We start from the raw sequence: 18,160 nt of genomic DNA, 5'->3' as shown, positions 1-18,160 counted from the left end.
CCTCCCTCTTCCCCTCACCCTCTCCCTCTGCTCTCCCTCGTCCTCTCTCCCCTCCTCCTTTCCCCTTCTTCCTCTAATTACTAGTCTAAACAAACTAGTTTAAGAATGGATTTAGCACTCTGTGAGGTGCACATTTGAATCTCTGCTCTTGACCTCTGACTCTAATTATTTCCAAATGCCCTCTTGTCAATAATATTCAGCTTAATATTCTTGAATTAATTACCTTCCTTTCCTGGGGAGAAAAATTTTCACGTTTAAAAGTGTTTCAGGTTTTGAGCAATATGCCTGTTGGTATACGCACAAATATTTTAAAACAATTTTGAAAATTATTTTTACTGCTGCCATTTTTTTAAAAAAATATGTATCTTTAAATTTAGCCTTGCTTTGTGTATCAATTTTGCTTTCATTTATTTTTCACACACTGTAAAGTCCTGTCTTCTTTTTCTTGAAAAGTGATCTAGTATTTCAGAGATTTCGAACTAGCACTTGTATCTTATTGTAGACCGAATCTGTCTACATTCTTTCCCTCTGTGTGTGGTTTTACAAACTTTTACTGCTCTATAGAGCATCACTGTGTCCAAGAAATTTATTTCTATCATGCACCTTTCTCTTTGGAAAGCAAATCTAAGATACAAGTCACATGATCATTGATAGGGCCTACAGGAGGGAACATGTCTCTTCATCCTGGGACAGACTAGCTGCAAGTGTGTGGGGGGGTTAGAGGGCATCATTGTTAAATTCTGCCAAAAAAGAGAGTGGGGGATTTCTAAGAATAGAATACGGTGGACTTGAATTTTCTTTTCAGTGGTGTGTGTGTGTGTGTGTGTGTGTGTGTGTGTGTATGTGTGGTGTTGCTGCACACATAACACAGGTATGTAGGTTAGAGGACAAGAAAAAAATTATTGGGAGTCAGCTCTTGCTTTCCTCTCTTCACTTCTGCAGTTGTGCTGTGTATTCCACGGTAGCTGGGCTATGAGCTTCCAGGAGATTCTCCTGTCTCCACCTACAAGCTCACAATATGATTGTTAAGATTACAGGTGTGCGCTAATATATCAGGATTTTTGTGGGTGTTCTGGGAATCTGAACTCAGGCTATTAAGTCTTTACAGGAATTACTTTTACCCCCTACCTAGTCACAGCACACCAGTGAAAGACAATGTTAAAATTACTCAAAAATGGCCTTTGAGTGCACTGTAATACATTTTCAGTTTAACATAATATATGAAAACTTGAAACTCATGTACATAAAGACTATCAGAATCTTACTCATTGAAAACCAGTCACTTACTGTAAACAAAGATGCGTCATGAAAATTTCAATGAGACTGGGAACATTAGAGATTTGGAAATATATATTCATCAGTGCACAAGTGAACGTGGGAAGAATTTAGCAGTCCAAGTTCGGACTGCTAATTAAAATATGTGCAATGGGTCTGGGAGATGGCTTAGTGGGTAAGAGTAGTGGTTGAGCTTCCAGAGGACCAGGGTTCAACTCCCAGCACCTACATGGCTGCTGCCCACCATCTGTAACCCCAGTTAAAGGAGGCCCAGCACCCTCTCTTGACTGCTGTGAGTACCAGGCATGCACACAAGTGATGCACAGACATGCACACACGATACCATCCAAGCACATAGAATAAATTTTTAAAAGTTTACATAATGGAATAGCAACAAAGTTAGTCAATCCATCTAGAAACAAGATAACAGGATGGAAAAGTCAGCTTCTATCTTCTTGACAAGAGATTTGTGTTTCCTGATTCCAGCCTTTTCCTCTGAGCTGACTTTTCTTTTCTTTTCTTTTTTTTTTTTTTTTTTACGTACCCTGCATACCCCCGAGGTTCTGATGGGTACCCAAAACCATTATGAAGATACTGGACTGTCAGCACAGAGTTCAGGGCCAGTTTATTGCTGTGAAGTTTGTTCACCTTTGGATTTAATAATTTAAAGATCCCTTTTGATTTTGTTTCTGTTTCTCTTCCTACAGAGTGTTTGGGATGTTCACACACACCGAAGACAGAGAGACTGTCTATGCTTGGTTCACGTTTTCCCACTGGCTTGTGTATGCTAACAGTGCTGCTAACCCAATCATTTACAACTTCCTCAGCGGTGAGTGTCCAGTGTTTCGTCGGTAGCCTCTCCTCAGTGGTGGAGCATCCAGAGCAGATGCTCCGGAACAGTTCTGAAGGAGATACAGACGTTAGTGTCTGTTGTGTGGGAGCCCCTGACTGGATTGGTTTTGGATTTCTCCTTTTTGAAAGTGAATACATGGCACGTAGCATTTCAGAGGGTGCTGTGCATATTTTCTCAGAAAACAGAATAAACAGCAAATGGAAGCGTGAAAATTTTGAGTATCATACAAATTCCTTTTATCAAACCTATGACTAAAAAGTATGAAATACCTTTATCTGTTTTGCATTAATATGCTATTTTTTGTCAAAATGCATTGCATAATTGAAACTAGATTGAAACTAAGCCACTTTCAGATATTTCTATACTTAAGTTTCTTGAAGAATTCTCACTCGCTAAAAAACAGGATTGCTCAAAAATAACACTTAAGCTAAAAGATACACACATCCATAACTAATTCAGCACACCTCTGCAATATATTTTACATATAGTACTATTTATTATATATTATATACATATATATACAATGAAATATGATATCATCTAACCCCACTTCTTCCCTTCAAATCTTTGTCATGATCTCCCAAACATACTCCTACCAAGTTAATGTTTGTTTGTTTTTGCTTGTTTTAATAGCTCACTAAATCCATTTAGAACTGCCCATAAGGGTGTAAGTATGAGCCATCCCCTGGAGCTTGGGAAATCTACAAGTGGCCTCATCAGAACTATGCTGCAATTGTCTACATTTTTGTACTTTTTCTCCCAATTACTTGGCTATGTATTTGTTTCCCTTTATAACTATATAGTCATTTTTATATTCAAGAAAACTCTTTACTGTACATTTAATAAAGAGCATGTGCCTTCCAATTCATATTGGCTTTTTGATTTGCATTATTTGTCTAAGTACTTAGAACAGTTAGGTAGAGAAAGACTTATTGGGGAGGTAATTACAAATAGAAGGATCTATCATAGATCTCAAAAGTTAAAAAATAAAAAAGGATTTTGTGTTTTTGCTATGAATACATAACAAATGTTTGCATCTGTTTAATTCCATTTAAGCTTTGATAACTGCATACATTTACTGAAATATTACATGGCGATCTAGAAATATTCTTTTTATAATTTCATGAATTAAAAAAAAGTTTGGTTGGTAAAATAAAAGGACAACCAATTTTATTTCAGAACAGTAAGCTTGTCACTTTTTAAATAATTGCTGCCCACACACTGGCTAGTGCTCTACCCTGGCACTGGGTAGGTGAAACCTGTACGGAAGTTGGGAGGCAAGTGTTTGAAGCAGAAGGAAGAGACCTAAGCAGAGTCCTGGTATGAGGTTAATTTGGGCCACAGACTACGACCTGGTGTGTGCCTGCCATTGTCCTGGCCTGGGAACGGTCACCACACCTCGTCCCTCAGAAGCATAGGCCCAGAGAGAAGAACAGTTTCCAGCAACAACCTTCACTCTAATAAAGGAGATCACTTCATCATCTTAAATGCCTAAAATCTCACTACCAGGTCAAAGATAAGTACTTGCTTCTTCCCGTTCCTTGCTTTTCCTATTTTGTCACACATGGGATATGAAAGCAGAATTTTCATCAAAACTACAATTTATTTTTCCTGTTTTGTGACCTCTCATTGTTTCAGCATCTTTATATTATAGCACATCTCTGTTTATTTACGATACACAATGTAGGTAGATTTAATTGCTTTTGAAGCAGTCCAGTGTCTTACAGGGTTAAAAACTAACGAGAAACACAAGGGTTTTGACTTTAGAAAGAAAACAAACGCCATGTATTACATAGGAAAATACTTCATCTTTTAATTTCCTTTCTCTATTTCCTTTATGGATACAAAATACTCCACCTCACTGTTAGTGTGGCTCAAGGGAACGACTCATTTGTGCCCTGTGCACTCGGTGTTGAGAGCTGTTGATACATAACTCACTCTCCTTTCATTCTCTCTGGTCTGCCAGGAAAATTTCGAGAGGAATTTAAAGCTGCCTTTTCTTGTTGTCTTGGGGTTCATCATCGCCAAGGAGATCGGCTCGCAAGGGGACGCACAAGCACAGAGAGCAGGAAGTCCCTGACCACGCAGATCAGCAACTTTGATAACGTATCAAAACTCTCAGAGCACGTGGTGCTTACCAGCATAAGCACACTCCCAGCAGCCAACGGGGCAGGACCGCTGCAAAACTGGTAGAATATTTATTGCTATGATGAGGACACCCGACTCAAACTATTCTTTTATACAAACTCTATGAACGGAAGTTTTAGTATCCAGTTGATCTAAACCTAAAATTATTTGTCAATCCATTTTTTTGAATCGATCACTCTTTGGAAATAACCAAATTTGAAATACTTCCTGAACCATTTACTCGAACATGTTATACCTTTAAAATGCAGTTGGATATATTTTAGGCTATTTTTTCTCAGTTTTTCGAACTCAAGTTTGTGGCAATTAAGGGTTTGAACATTTCTAATTCTTTTTATAATTCCTTGTTATTTTAATTCCACAACTCAAAATGGTTGCTAAAAATGACAGAAAATCAATCATTTTCTTTCGACTAATAAAATAAGTAACAATTATTAACTCAGTTAACAACAGACATATGTTAATTGACTTAATATTTTTTTAAAAAAATTCACAAAAAAAATCATTACAATGTGCTAAATGGGAGACTATGTCTGAACAGAATAGTATACTATTTGTATATATTCAAAAATCTATCGCTGAAAATCACATGAAATATATACTATTAAGCTTAATTTGCCACTAATTTTATCTTTCATTTACTGAATGTTCTCAGGTTTATAACTTTACAATAGCTAAGATCTGTGTGTGTGTGTGTGTGTGTGTATATGTGTGTGTGTGTGTGTGTGTGTGTGTGTGTGTGAATACAGAATCAAAATGACTGTATTAAAGTAAAATTTTTTCAGCAGCAGCAACTACTAATACATAATCATTTTCATCTCTGGGAAGGATTTAATGTTTAAATATAGAGCTAAAAATCAGATTATTGTATTCTTCGAATTAGGGAGAATGAGTTAGTCAGCCTGGCAGGAGAAAGAATGTGAAGGCATGGTAGTGGACATAGGAAGTGAGGGAAGGGCAGCTGCAGACAGAGTTTGAGAAGGGCTGTAGACTCCAGGTCTGGGATGGGGCTTCACAGCTGAGTCTCTCGCGGCTTGCATTAGGCTATGGTTTAGTCCCCATCACTGAAAACAAACAACAGCAAGTAAATGATACAAGGCTTGTTGTCGTCTAGTGAGGAAGAAATGCTGAGGATTCTCAGGCCTGGCGGATTAGTCACACAACCAAAGACAGTGGTCCCCACCACACACTGGCAGTACTGTTACTACCCCCAGTCCATGCCCATTTAGTGATACTACGCTCTCTGTGTTAGTAATTTTAGCATGCCTGAGGCTAAGAGATGGGAGTTAGGGAAACAGAAGGCTTGCTACTAACTCATTTACAAATAGGAAGCATAGAGTATATTTTGTATAAATGTAAGTCAGGGAAATGAAATGATAGATTTTTTTTCAAATTTGTTCTCTGTAAAATGTTTCTGATGCAAGTATTCACTTCTAAATTAAAAGTTTAAAAGTACTTATAGCCTTGTTCCCCATCTCATAGTGAGCAGTAGGCACTCTGATTATATTGAAACAGGATGTATTTAATATTTAAGAGAGATTTTATTTGAAAATAATTTATCGTCACATTGCCTTTGCCCAACTCTTCATTCTCAGAGAAAAATAATACAACAAAATTATCCGTTCTTTCTTTTCAAAAGTTGAGGATTTTGTTACCATGTGCCTTTTAGTACTCCAAGCCAGGACTACCCTCTTATATGAGGTTTATCAAAACTATACGGCTGAGTATTGTGATGTTCTCTATCTATGAACATGATTACTTTCAGTGTCTCCTTTCTCCCCTTTGAGAGCACTATTTACCACATACTACATGAAAGGAGAGCTGTGGTTTTCTGATTGTGGTGACATTTAGCACTTTAAGATTTGAAGATAACTTCAAATCCTCTGGGTAATAAGCCTTAATAGCCTTGCAGCTCAATAAAGATGATATATTGATTTTCTCCAATATAATTGAGCTTCATTAAGGCTAAGCTGTTAGATAGTATTAGATCCTAAGATGCCAGTTCTTGTTATATAAACAGAAGGAGAGGTCTTGAGAGGGTAAGAGGTGAAGAAGGATGGGAAGGAGGGAGGGAGGAAGGGAGGGAGGGAGGGAGGGAGGGGAGAGATAGAGAGAGAGAGAGAGAGAGAGAGAGAGAGAGAGAGAGAGAGAGAGAGAGAGAGAGAGAGAGAGAGAGAGAGAGAGAGAGAGAAATAGGGGAATAGGGAAAAAAGTGGTGTGATGTGGTATTGGTATGGTCAATCAAAAGTCAGAATTTTTTTGTTCTAAATTAGTGATCCTTAATGTGGTGTGGTCCCTGAATCATCAACACCTGCAGTCCCCAGGAACTAATATTAAACATGTATCCCAAACTTACTGAAATTGAATGAATGCCTTGGGCTTGATATCCAGAAATGTATGCTCTTACAAATTCTACGGGTGATTATGACGCACTTTAGCTGTGAGAACTGCTGCGTTAAATGGTGTCTCCGCTAGCCCATCTTATTAGCCCATGTGAAATAAAGTCTTTTACTGCACAGGTATCTACAGCAGGGAGTACCATCTTCACTACTGTCGGCCTGGCTGGAGGTCTGAGAGAAGAGGCTGAATGTCCATGTGGAGTCTCACGCACTTCATCTCAAAGAGATAATGGTTTACAAAAACAGTTGCCACTGTGTTCTTAGTGTGATGTCAAAGAAGATGCATTTTAAGGCACTCGTGCGCTTTATAAGGGACCTGGATGACTGGAGATTTTATTAAAAGTTCTCAGTTACCGATTTTATTTACTAAAGTTTCTGTTTTATGGAAGCAGCTCATTTTCAAGAATAACTATTGCCTGGAAGAAAACTGTTGAATAAAACTGACACATAATTGACACTCTGGGAATGGAATCATGAAGTATGTACATATTTCTCAACATTAGGGCCCATGAATCCTGAGGGATTGGAATTAATATGGTGACCTTTGTAGGGCAAATGGTTAAATAAAAGTATTCCCCAAAACATAGCAGTGTTGTTGGGGTGCTTAACTACTTACTTCATTTTGTACTACTGGCACAGAGGAGGGAGTTTATAGAAACATTTTATTTTGGAGCTCAGTTAAGCTGAACATTGGGCATTTATCTGCCTTTATTTCTATTGTATTTCTATTTATTTCTATTGTATTTCAATGTGAGATGTAAATGCCATTGATTTTGTCACTAATAAGGATGGTGTAATAGTTTATCAAATATATTTGAGATTAATGATTTATGAATTTTTATTATATCATAAAACCTTGATATTTTGAATTTATTCATTTGGAGCTAAATATCATCCCAAGTTTGTGAGGAAAAAAATGTGATTCCTAAATTTTCCACAATGTGGAATTAAGTAGCTATAAATTATTGGTAAGTTTAGTGCAAGAGTGTTAGGCACAGTAATACTCAACTTTACCCCAATGCACACTGATTCAGGAAGAATAGCAACTATGATCATAAGTGACAATATGAATGTGTCTAGAGATGTTACTAACCATAATTGAAATGAGGGCTATTAGCACTTTGATACAATGTAACAATATCAGGTTCGCATTACTGATGAATCAAACAAGCATCAACTCCATCTCAAAATACATAGATAGTCCTTACGATTAGAGACATTTCAACGGAACTCGATTTTCAACAGATAACTCTTCTACTTCATGTCACAACCAAAAGCATAAATTCCATTAGATTAGTTTCAAATAGTTTTCACATTGCGTGACACAAAATAATGAGATTTGGGGGTGTCATTATATAAGTATGAAAGTATTAATTTACAATCCATTCTATTACTTTATGCACATCAGAAAACGATAGGAACGTGAAAAAGCACTGTTAGTTCTCCCAGTTCAAAGGGAATGTTTTTCCCTACAGTTTTCTGCTATTGAAAAGGGGAACAAAAGACTCCCCAACTTGCCACGTATTTCTATTCTTTTAAATTTTCTTTATAGACTTTGGAGTTAGAAAATCTATGTTTTTCATGAAATGTGTTTCTGTTATTGTATCCATGTATGTATCAGCATGTCAATTGTCAACAAATGTACATTTAAAGTCCTTTATGCCTGATTGTACTGTGTTTTCATAAATATCTTTCTTATTCAAACTATGTGACTATATGTCTCCCATTGTGAAGATCGAATTATGTAGCTTTTAAGTAAAATATTGCTGAGAAGTCCATAATCACATCTACATTGTCCTGCTGTACTATGTGAAAAATTATGTTGTTGTTCAATACATAAATTGGATATTTGCTCATAATTATTGTCAAGTCTTTGCAGGTAAGGATTGAATTAACCCTGATGTTGTACTTGATGACCAAAATATTTTTCCAATAAGTTTATATAACCAGGGATAATTATGATATAAAGGATTTTTAATATTGTTTCTAAGAAGGAGGTACTATAATAAAGGCTAATATTAAATACACAAATATTTCATAAAAGCTATATAAAGCCACACACTTATAGAACTAAAAATTGAAGCTTTTATCTGAGTCAGAATTTTCCTGTGTTTGTGACTTAGAATATTGACACCTTTAATTTTCAGATTACTATCATAGCCTGCAAATGCATGAGTTAATTTTCACTAGGTAATTAAACTTTTAAACTAGATCTCTAGTTGGCTCTTCTTTTACTCAGTTGATTCTCACAAATTCAGAATCTAGGGCAAATGGTTTATATTCATGAAATTTGTTCCTATTCAGAACATTTTATAGTAACCTTTGTGAAAACTTAAAATAATCAAGGTAATCATTTGACTCATATGGAAGGAAATATGATCAAAATAGCATGTGGCTTCCCTGGAAGAAGAGAGCTCTTTTGAAATGAGGTTCCAAGAGGAGGAAGTGTTGAGAGTATTAGGAGCTAATCTACACACCAGACACCAGCCCTGAAGAGAGGAAAGAGCTTCTGGCCTTCCATTCAAGCCAACGGCCATGTACTAGGAGTGACAGAGAAATTGTAGAGGGGTTCTCCAGTCTTGTCCCCTTCCCCTGATTCTGGTTCTCTCCAAGTCCACCCTCGTCCTACACTCCAAAGCCCCAGATCTGCTCAGCACCCTAAAATCTAACTCCATTAGGCTCTCCTTGTCTCCTGAAGTGAACAATGAACAAATTTCAGAAAAATATGAACCAAAGCCCCTAGGAAATGAACATGGAAGTGCTAGCATCTCCGTGGTAGGATGTACAGGTCTCTGTGCATATACCCAGGAAAAGCATAACAATGTCCTGTGTTCCTTCTGTTTTTAGCAATTTGAGGGATCTTCCTACCAGTTTCTCCACTGGTGGCATCAGTTTAAATTCCCAGCAGGAGAGAGAGTTACTGTTTCCCTACATTCTTGCTAACATTTGCTATTTGTTTTCTTGATGGAAATTCTGATGGGGTGATATTGCACACTTTTTCAAATATCTGTTGGTCATCTGTGTTTCTTCTTTTGAGAACTGGAGGATGTTAGTGTTCACTTAGTGTTCAATTTTTGCATATATATATGTGTGTGTGTACATTTATGACATATATATGCGTATATATATATATATATATATATATATATATATATATATGTCTATTCCCTGTCTAATATGTTTTGAGGCTATTTTCTGTTCTACTGGAGTTATTTTTAGAAGCCCTTGTTTGTGCTCATATCACAAAATAAAATGTTTTTCCTCTAGAAATTTTAGATTTTAGGATCTTGATCTATGTATTTTATTCATTAAGAAACATTGTACAAGCTGAGATCTAATTTCCACATAAATATCAATTTTTCGCAGCAGCATTTTCATAAGAGGCTCTTTTTTCAGTGTATTTTGACATCTTTGCCAAAAATCAGGTGGCCATAGTTGTATTGATTCACGTCTATGTCCCTGGCTCCTCTCCAGTTGTCTGCAGTCTGTTTCTTGCCAGCACCTTGCCTTCACCATGGCTGCAGGATAATTTGAGGTCAGGATTTATGATAGCCCCAGCATTACTTTCTTGTAGGACTGCTTTGTCTATTTGAAGTGTTTTGTCTATCAATTTGAGGATTTCTCTATAATTCTGTGAAGAATGTCTTCTCCCATGTCTCAGAGCAATCCTCATGCTGGCTGTGGTTTTGTTGTAAGGCATACGTAGCCTTTACAGCAAGCACTTCAGTGTATCTCTACAACACATAGTTCTTTTAGAACTTTTATCATAAAGATATGTTGAATTTCATCAAACATCTTCCTGCATCCACAGAGATGGTTATGTGATTTCTGCCCTTAAACCTATTTATGTGCTGCACTACACTGACCAGTTGTACATTGAACTGACCCTGTATCTCTGGAGTGAACCAAATGTGTTGGTGAAGTACAGTCATAATGTGTTCTTGAGTTCAGTTTCCAGATATTTTATTCTGAAGTTCCTCATCTGTGTTCATCAGAGAAACTGGATTATAAGTTTTGTTATTTTTGTTGTGCCCTTCTCCAGCTTTGTTTTGAGCAATACTGGCTTTGAAGAATTTGTTTAAGAGTGTTCCTTCCCTTTCTTTTTTTTTTTTTTGGAAGAGTTCTTTTTTAAAAAATTGTACTCATTTCTTAATTTTAATTTATTTTCATTTAATTTTTTTGAATCTCATGTTGATGGGGTTTCTGTCCTGCCAAGTTCCTGCAATCAAGTTCCAAAGAAATCACACAGAGGTCTATATTGATTATAAACTGATTGGCCCATTAGCTCAGGCTTCTTATTACCTCTTATAGCTTATATTAGACCATTATTCTAGCATATGTTAGTCACATGGTTCAGTACCTTTTTCAGTGGGGCAGGTCACATCTTCCTTCTTCTGTGTCTGGGCAGGACTGCAAAGGAAGCTTCCCTCTTCCCAGAATTGTCCTGTTCTCATTGACCCACCTCTATTTCCTGTTTGGTTGTTCCACCTATACTTCCTGCCTGGCTACTGGCCAATCAGTGTTTATTTAAAAGATAATTGACAGAACATAGACAATTGTCCTGTACCATTTCCCCCTCTTTTTTTAAAAAAAGTCTATTTTTGGGAATGTGGGTGTGGTTCTCCAGGCTACTTCCTGCTGGTTGGGGGTGCTGATAATCTTATGGGGACCTAAAGAAAATTTAGAATTATGATCAAGTCCTGACTGGAGTATCTCGTGAGTCTTGATCATCTCAGGCAGCATCTTGAATCTGTTCTGGATATGGAACTCTTGTATCTGGGTCATCTGTTCCTACCAGAGATTTCTCAGGTGGTCTTCCTTAATCAAACCTGATTTTTCTTAACTCAGAATGAATCCATAGCCTCTCGTTTTCTGTGGAAACAAAAGCAAAACCTCTTCTCCAAAGTAGCATACCCTTTGACTTCAATTTTGAAGTCAAGTTATTTTCAAAATACCTATCTTGGATTAATTTATCAGCATTTATAAACAAATATATTTTAGCAGCTGTTACTCCTTCCTCAGCATTCAAACAACTCAAAGAGAACATAATAACATACAGCATCCAGACTCTCTGTGTATTTTTCATCTTTATGTAGCTTTATTTTAACCTCTATTTCCTTTATTTTTAATTTTTGGCCCTTTGAGACAGGTTTTCTGTTTATCTTTGTCCTGGAACTCACTCTGTAGACCAGGCTGTACTTGAACTCACAGAGATATGCCTGTCTCTGCCTCCCAAGTGCTGGGATTAAAGGTGTGTTTCACTACATCTTGAATTCACAGACATCTGTCTGCTTCTGCCTCCCATGCATTTGGATTAAAGGTGTGTGCCACCACATCTTGAACTCACAGCAGTCTGTCTGCCTCTGTCTCCCAAGTGTTGGGATTAAAGGTGTGTACTACCACACCCAACTACTCTCTTTCTTTTATATTTTAAGGACTTTAAACTTTTTCTTCACTCTCCCAAGTTTGCAAATATTTTTAACACACTGTAACCATTTAGAGGTTTTCTTCTTCTTTGAATCTCTCTTTACTGTATCTCTTTCTCTTTTTCTGACCACATGAGTCTTTAATTTACTAAGCAATATGGAGAGGATTAAAGCCGTGGCTTTGACAGTTAGATCCATCCCATTCCTTAGCTTTCTGAGATTCCAGGCTCATGCCAGAGGTACCGGCTGGCATGTTCATTGCCACAACTCTATGGCCTTTCAAGGTCCTTGCCAGCAAGCAAGCTGCAACACTGTGTCCACAAACAACACTCAAATGCTCTATCTGTAGCCAGACCTCCTGCCTCAAAGAGTCAGAGTTTGCACTGGCAGAACAGCCCAGAAAGCTGGCATTTTAAAATGGCGCAGCTTTTTTCCTGCTATTGCTGAAAACAAAAAACAAAAAACAAAAAAAAAAAAAAAAAAAAAAAGCACGTGGTCAGCTTTTATTAACACCATTTAAGTGTTTGGTGGCAGGACCTCTTAAAGAGCTGCAGGGTTTTGCAGCTAAAGCTAAGTCAGGAAACCTCTCTTAAATGAGAGCACTTGCCTCTAGCAAGCAGAGCAGATCTGAGAAATTGCTGCTACCAAGAAGCCATGTTTTACTCTATTCTTTTCTGTCTAGAATTACTTCCTAAGCTCAATTATAAACTGATTGGCTCATTAGCTCAGGCTTATAATTAACTCTTATAACTTATATTAGACCATTAATTTTGTGTGTGAATCTTTATTTCCATCACTTCCTTCCTTTCCAATGTTTAAATTTATGACCTCTTATTCTTTGCTCATTATTGTTACACATATATGTTGCTGAGTTCATTTAGTGTTGCTCATATGCATATTGTGGATCTGAATCACCTGAGATTACATCAGGAAGAAGATAATAGAGAAGGCTAATTCTTGCCAAACAGTTCTGAAAAGAGTTGATCTTGGCTCTTTTTAAAAAGTTTCCTGAGGGTAAGAAGCAGTGACTCCATCTGGTACTGTCATTTCCTTTATGCTGTGACATCTAATTATCTGTCCCATTGCTTGCTGAGGACCTATTTGGGCTGTTTATGTCTTCTTGATTTAATTTCAGGAGATCAAATGTGCTTACATACATGTAGTTGCAGAAAATAATTTCTTTTTAAAGTTACTAAGCCTGTATTATAGACATAAGACTTTACCTTTTAAGATATGGATAAATACAAATGGAGATTTAGGGTGTCAGTCTCAAAGAGTATGACCTATGCAGATAAGATTGGTAGGATCCAGTTCCAAGGACAGGATAGGTTATTTTTGTCCAGGCCTCAGTTAAAGTGTGAATTTCTTTGGTTTATGTATCTCAGGACTCCCAGGTGTGATCTGGTAACTCTATACACCATAATAAAGCAGAAGGATAATTTTTACTTGGAAATATTTCCCACAAATCATTTTTGAAATTTCAGATCTATTTTGTTATTTCTTAAGTGTTTTTTTCCAGATTTTGATGTACATCTCAGTTATTATAATGGTTAGTGTTAACTGTCAATTTGAATAATCTGAGAGTTGGGTCTCTGGGAAACTGCCTTCATTTTGTTAACTGATATGAGAAGATCCATCCATTCTGGATGACAACATTCCATGCTGTGATCCAGAACTATATTTGCAGAAAAAAGGGGGCTGAGAAACACCACACACTCATTGTTCTCTGTTCTTGTGAATGGAGCCCGCTGCTTCAAGTTCCTGGTGCTTTCACTTCTTCCACCATAATATACTGTATTCTTGGACTTTCTGCCAAAAAAGCCCCTTCTCCCATAAGCTATGTCCATCAGGAAGACAGGAAAAGAAAGCAACAAGACAAGAAACTAAGACAGGATTTCCTAAGGTGAAAGAGTAAACATTTTGAAAAATGTAAAATCATCTTTTAATGTTACATCATCATCGATCTCTTTTGTGTCCTGTGTCCTTTAAGCACATCATAGTACCAATTTTCTCCCCAAGTCAGTGTAGAACTGGGCCTTTTCTTTCCTAATGTGGTATACTTATCCTTACCTGCAAAGAGGGGCCGCATTCTATTTGAATAATTCCTGCGCCAACCAGTCCCTAGCACAGTGCCTCTCAGGAAATATAAAAATCCCTTTCCTGATTAACTTATGAAGTGACAAGATCTCTGCACAGCACTTTACTTCATTGAATTTGGCAATCTTAGGGACAAGGGGGAATGAGGTCTATGTCCTACTAAGCATTATTTTAAAGATTTCTTTCTATTTTTACATATGCGCCTATGTCTATGTTTGCATGCACCTGTGTTTGGGTGCCAACAGAGGTCAGAAGAGAGCATCAGATCCCCTAGAGCTGGAGTTAGTCACCTAATATGGGCCAGGCGGGGGTGTTACTTGCCTTTAATCCCAGCACTCGGGAGGCTGAGGCAGGTAAATTCCTGTGAATTCGAGGCCAGCCTGGTTTACAAGAGCTAGTTCCAGGACAACTAAGACTATTGCACAGGGAAACCCTGTCTTGAAAAAACCAAAAAAGAAAAAATAAGACACCTAATATGGATGCTGGAAACCAAACTTGGGTTTTCTGGAAAAGAAGACTTGAGTCTTAACCATTGAACAATCCCTCTAGTCACCCTTGGTAGTGTTCACTACTGTTAACTTCAATTACTTAAAAAATGCATTTTGGTTGAGCAATTGTCTTTATCAGGTTGCTCTGTGGACATGCCTGTGATGGATTGTTTGGATTGGTTTCATTTTGCAGAAGGGCCTAGCCCACCATGGGAAGTATAATCGCTAGGCAGATGATCCTGGATTGTATAAGATGCTTAAAGAGCATGAACCTGCAAGCAAGCCAGCGTGAGCCAGCAAACAGTATCCTCAATGACTCAGGCTTCAAATTCCAGCCTTGAGTTCTTGCTCTGCTTACACTAAGAGTTCCCCTTTCTATCCTAGTTGCTTTGGTCAGAGCGTTTTATCGGGGAATCAAAATAAAATTAGGATGTTGGTAACAAAAAAAAGTAGTGTTTCCTAGTTAGCTAAATATTATATGAAAAGTGTATGATCAAGAGGGTTCAATTCTCACCCCTATCCACCCAATGCAAAGAATATTTGAAGTTAAATCAAGTTTTTCTTGTCAGAGATTAAAGAGGGGAAAGTTTCCTATTCTGCGTAGAAATGCTTCATTTGAGTTTACCAGCAGATGGAAAGCAGGCTGGTCTGGACAGAAGCAGCACATTAGCATTGTGAAGAAGAGCTGATCCTATTGCCAGGAGTTGCACATTACTTAAAGAGAAACCAGGCTCTAGCCGGAAATAGTGTTGGGTGTGTAAAAACTAATGGGCAGCAAAAGCAAATTTGAAACTCATGCGATGAAATAAGTGACAAACAACCAAAGGACTGGTAAGGTAGAATCGCATTCTAGAAAGCTTAATAATAGCCATGTAACCCATGAGTTCGAGACCTGACATTGCTTTGTTGATTAGATATCAGATAGGTTTCCATAAAATGGCTTCCTCTCTCTCTCTCTCTCTGCTCTCTCTCTCTCTCTCTCGATCTCTAGCGTCGGTTCTGTAAGCTATCTATCCTAACACCATCTCCCGCCGTCGACTTCTCTCTTTCTTCTCCTGTTCCCCTCTACTGTCTCCCTTCTCTCTATTCTTTCATCTCTCTGTCTCTGTCTCCTCTCTCTCTCCCCTCCCCCTCTCTCTGTCTCCTTTCTCCTCTCCCTCTCTCTGTCTCTTCTCTCTCTCTCTCTCTCTCTCTCTCTCTCTCTCTCTCTCTCTCTCTCTCTCTCTCTCTCTCTCTTTTCTTTTTTCATGAGTGTTTTGCCTGAATGTATGTCTGTGCACCATATGTGAGACCAGAAGAGGACATTAGATTCCCTAGAACTGGAGTAGCTGATCCCTATAAATTGCCATATAATGCCTGGTCCTTTGTGTGAGCCATCAGTGCTGTTAACCACTGAGCAATCTCTGTAGCCTCCTTAACAAATACAATTTGCATCTAAAACAAGTCAGTGACAACAAGGTTGGAAAATACAAATTTCGTCTAGATATTTTAATTTGGGGTATAAGAGCGGTCATATCGTGTTTGCAATGTGTCCTGGCCATGATCCACTTTAGCAAAAGTGCCCCTACAAGAGTTGAGAGCGCCAAGAACTTCAAACACATTCACACATTTGTCATCCTTGTTAACAGCTTTCTTTCTTCCTGTGTGGACAGTGAGGTTGAGTTATGAGCACAGGTAGAAATTCACTCCATCAAACTTCCTTTCTCCTTTTTTCTATCATGTGCTGCCACAAGCACCAGGAACTAGCCAGTTTGCTAGTCTTATAGCCAAAATATGCTAGCACCTGACCCACAGCTGCCTGATCTGCATGTTGCTCTCAGTAATATTGGTGTTTCTATAGCAGGGTAGTGGATTAAACATGTTTATTCTCTCTCTCTCTCTCTCTCTCTCTCTCTCTCTCTCTCTCTCTCTCTCTCTCTCGGTATGTGTCTCTTTCTCTGTGTCTGTGTCTCTGTGTCTCTGTATCATCTCCCTCTCTGTCTCTCTCGGTCTCTCTCCTCCCAGTCTGCCGACATGTTTACATCACACTGTATATCCTACACTATAATCCTAAACCCTTCTTAGATTTTTGTGTATAAGTGGAAAAAGAAACTATGGGCAATGGATCCAGAATGTATCAAAGGTTGACAATTTGAGACAGTCAATCAATCTAAAAGAATGCTTCCCAGGAATATTGTCAAAAGAACCACTTAATACTGCTAAATCAAGCTCTAAAAACAGTAGAAAACAAGGACAATGAGTAAGCAGCAGCAAATCTCGATACCCAGATTCACAACTTCAAACTGAAATTCACTATTTACTGGGTAGGATTCACTTTAAATGCAGAATGCAAAGTGGAGTGAATGTCTTAAGAAAGCTGAAGTCTATTCATCTTTCACACAGGGTCCAGAGGAGGGGTTGTGTCTTCACAGTCTGCAGGGCGTGATCTAGGATTCAACTCCTTAGAGAGTAGGAAGCATCACTTAACAGTCTGCAGGTGATACAGGCCTTCGGTTCCAGTCACAAGATTAGAGAGAGTTCTCAGGTTTGAGACTACCCCAAGTGTTATTGAAGCTATATCTGCTAAGTAGAAGAAGGAGAAGAAAAATGAGGAGGAGGAGAAGGCAAAAAGGAGAAGGAAGAAGAATAAGAGGAAGAGGAAGAGGAGGAGGTGGAGGAGGGGGATAGGAGGAAGAGACGGAGGTGACTGGATAATTCAGAACATCTGCGTTGCACCTTTCAGTACCTTTGTGGAGATAGGGACCACCTGTTTCAACTGTCAATGAGGCCACAGTACAAAGTGTTTAACTGATACATCAGGTAAGATTTGGGGAGAAAAGTCTCATAGATATCCACGGGAAAACCAACACTTCTGCAGGGTTAAAGTGGGGGTTAGGATGCTTGATAGCTTGAAAGTTCAGGAAAGTTGTCAGAAAAGTAGATATCTGAGTGATAGAAGTAACTCAGGGGACTGGAGAAATGATTCAGATTTTAAGAGTCCTTTGAGAAGACCCAAATTCTGTTACCAGCACCCACATGTCAACTCATAATGCCTGTAATTCCAGTTCCAGGGAGTATAATGCTACTGGTCTTCCTTAAGACATGCATTCTCATGCATTTACCTACACAGCACACATAATTAAACAAATAAAAATAAATAATAAAAAGCAATAATTTGAAGAAAACTATTGAGTATAAGAAAATGGCAACAAAAGCATCAAAACAAATATATATTATAATAAAACCAAGTAGTTGACCAACCACACTAAAATTCTAGTTACCAATAGTTTATAACAAGTATATTTAAATTAGTAAGAAAAATTCTAAATTAAAATTATAAGCAAAGATACTCTGAGCCTGTACAAACAAAAGTATAGCTAGTGTTAGTTAGGCAAAGTAAAAATTAGGTGAAAATATGACAAAGGGGGCATTAGGCCAGGATTAAATGTGCAACCCAAAGTCATAAACTTCTACAAATTAGAGAATATATTAACAAAA

General features: G+C 37.9%; 1 protein-coding gene across 1 annotated transcript in view; it reads left to right on the top strand.

Moving 5' to 3' along the window:
- Hcrtr2 (hypocretin receptor 2) overlaps positions 1-6,847 on the top strand; it is an 88,272-nt gene extending 81,425 nt beyond the window's left edge. The window contains exons 6-8 of the mRNA XM_038324146.1: positions 1,983-2,104; positions 4,095-4,317; positions 6,793-6,847. Coding sequence (XP_038180074.1) covers positions 1,983-2,104; positions 4,095-4,317; positions 6,793-6,847 — 400 coding nt within the window. The remainder of the gene's footprint in view (positions 1-1,982; positions 2,105-4,094; positions 4,318-6,792) is intronic.
- The last annotated feature ends 11,313 nt before the right edge of the window (positions 6,848-18,160 follow it).

Source organism: Arvicola amphibius, chromosome 3 (assembly GCF_903992535.2).
Source record: "Arvicola amphibius chromosome 3, mArvAmp1.2, whole genome shotgun sequence".
Taxonomy (NCBI): Eukaryota; Metazoa; Chordata; class Mammalia; order Rodentia; family Cricetidae; genus Arvicola; species Arvicola amphibius.
This window is presented reverse-complemented; position numbering and strand designations above follow the sequence as displayed.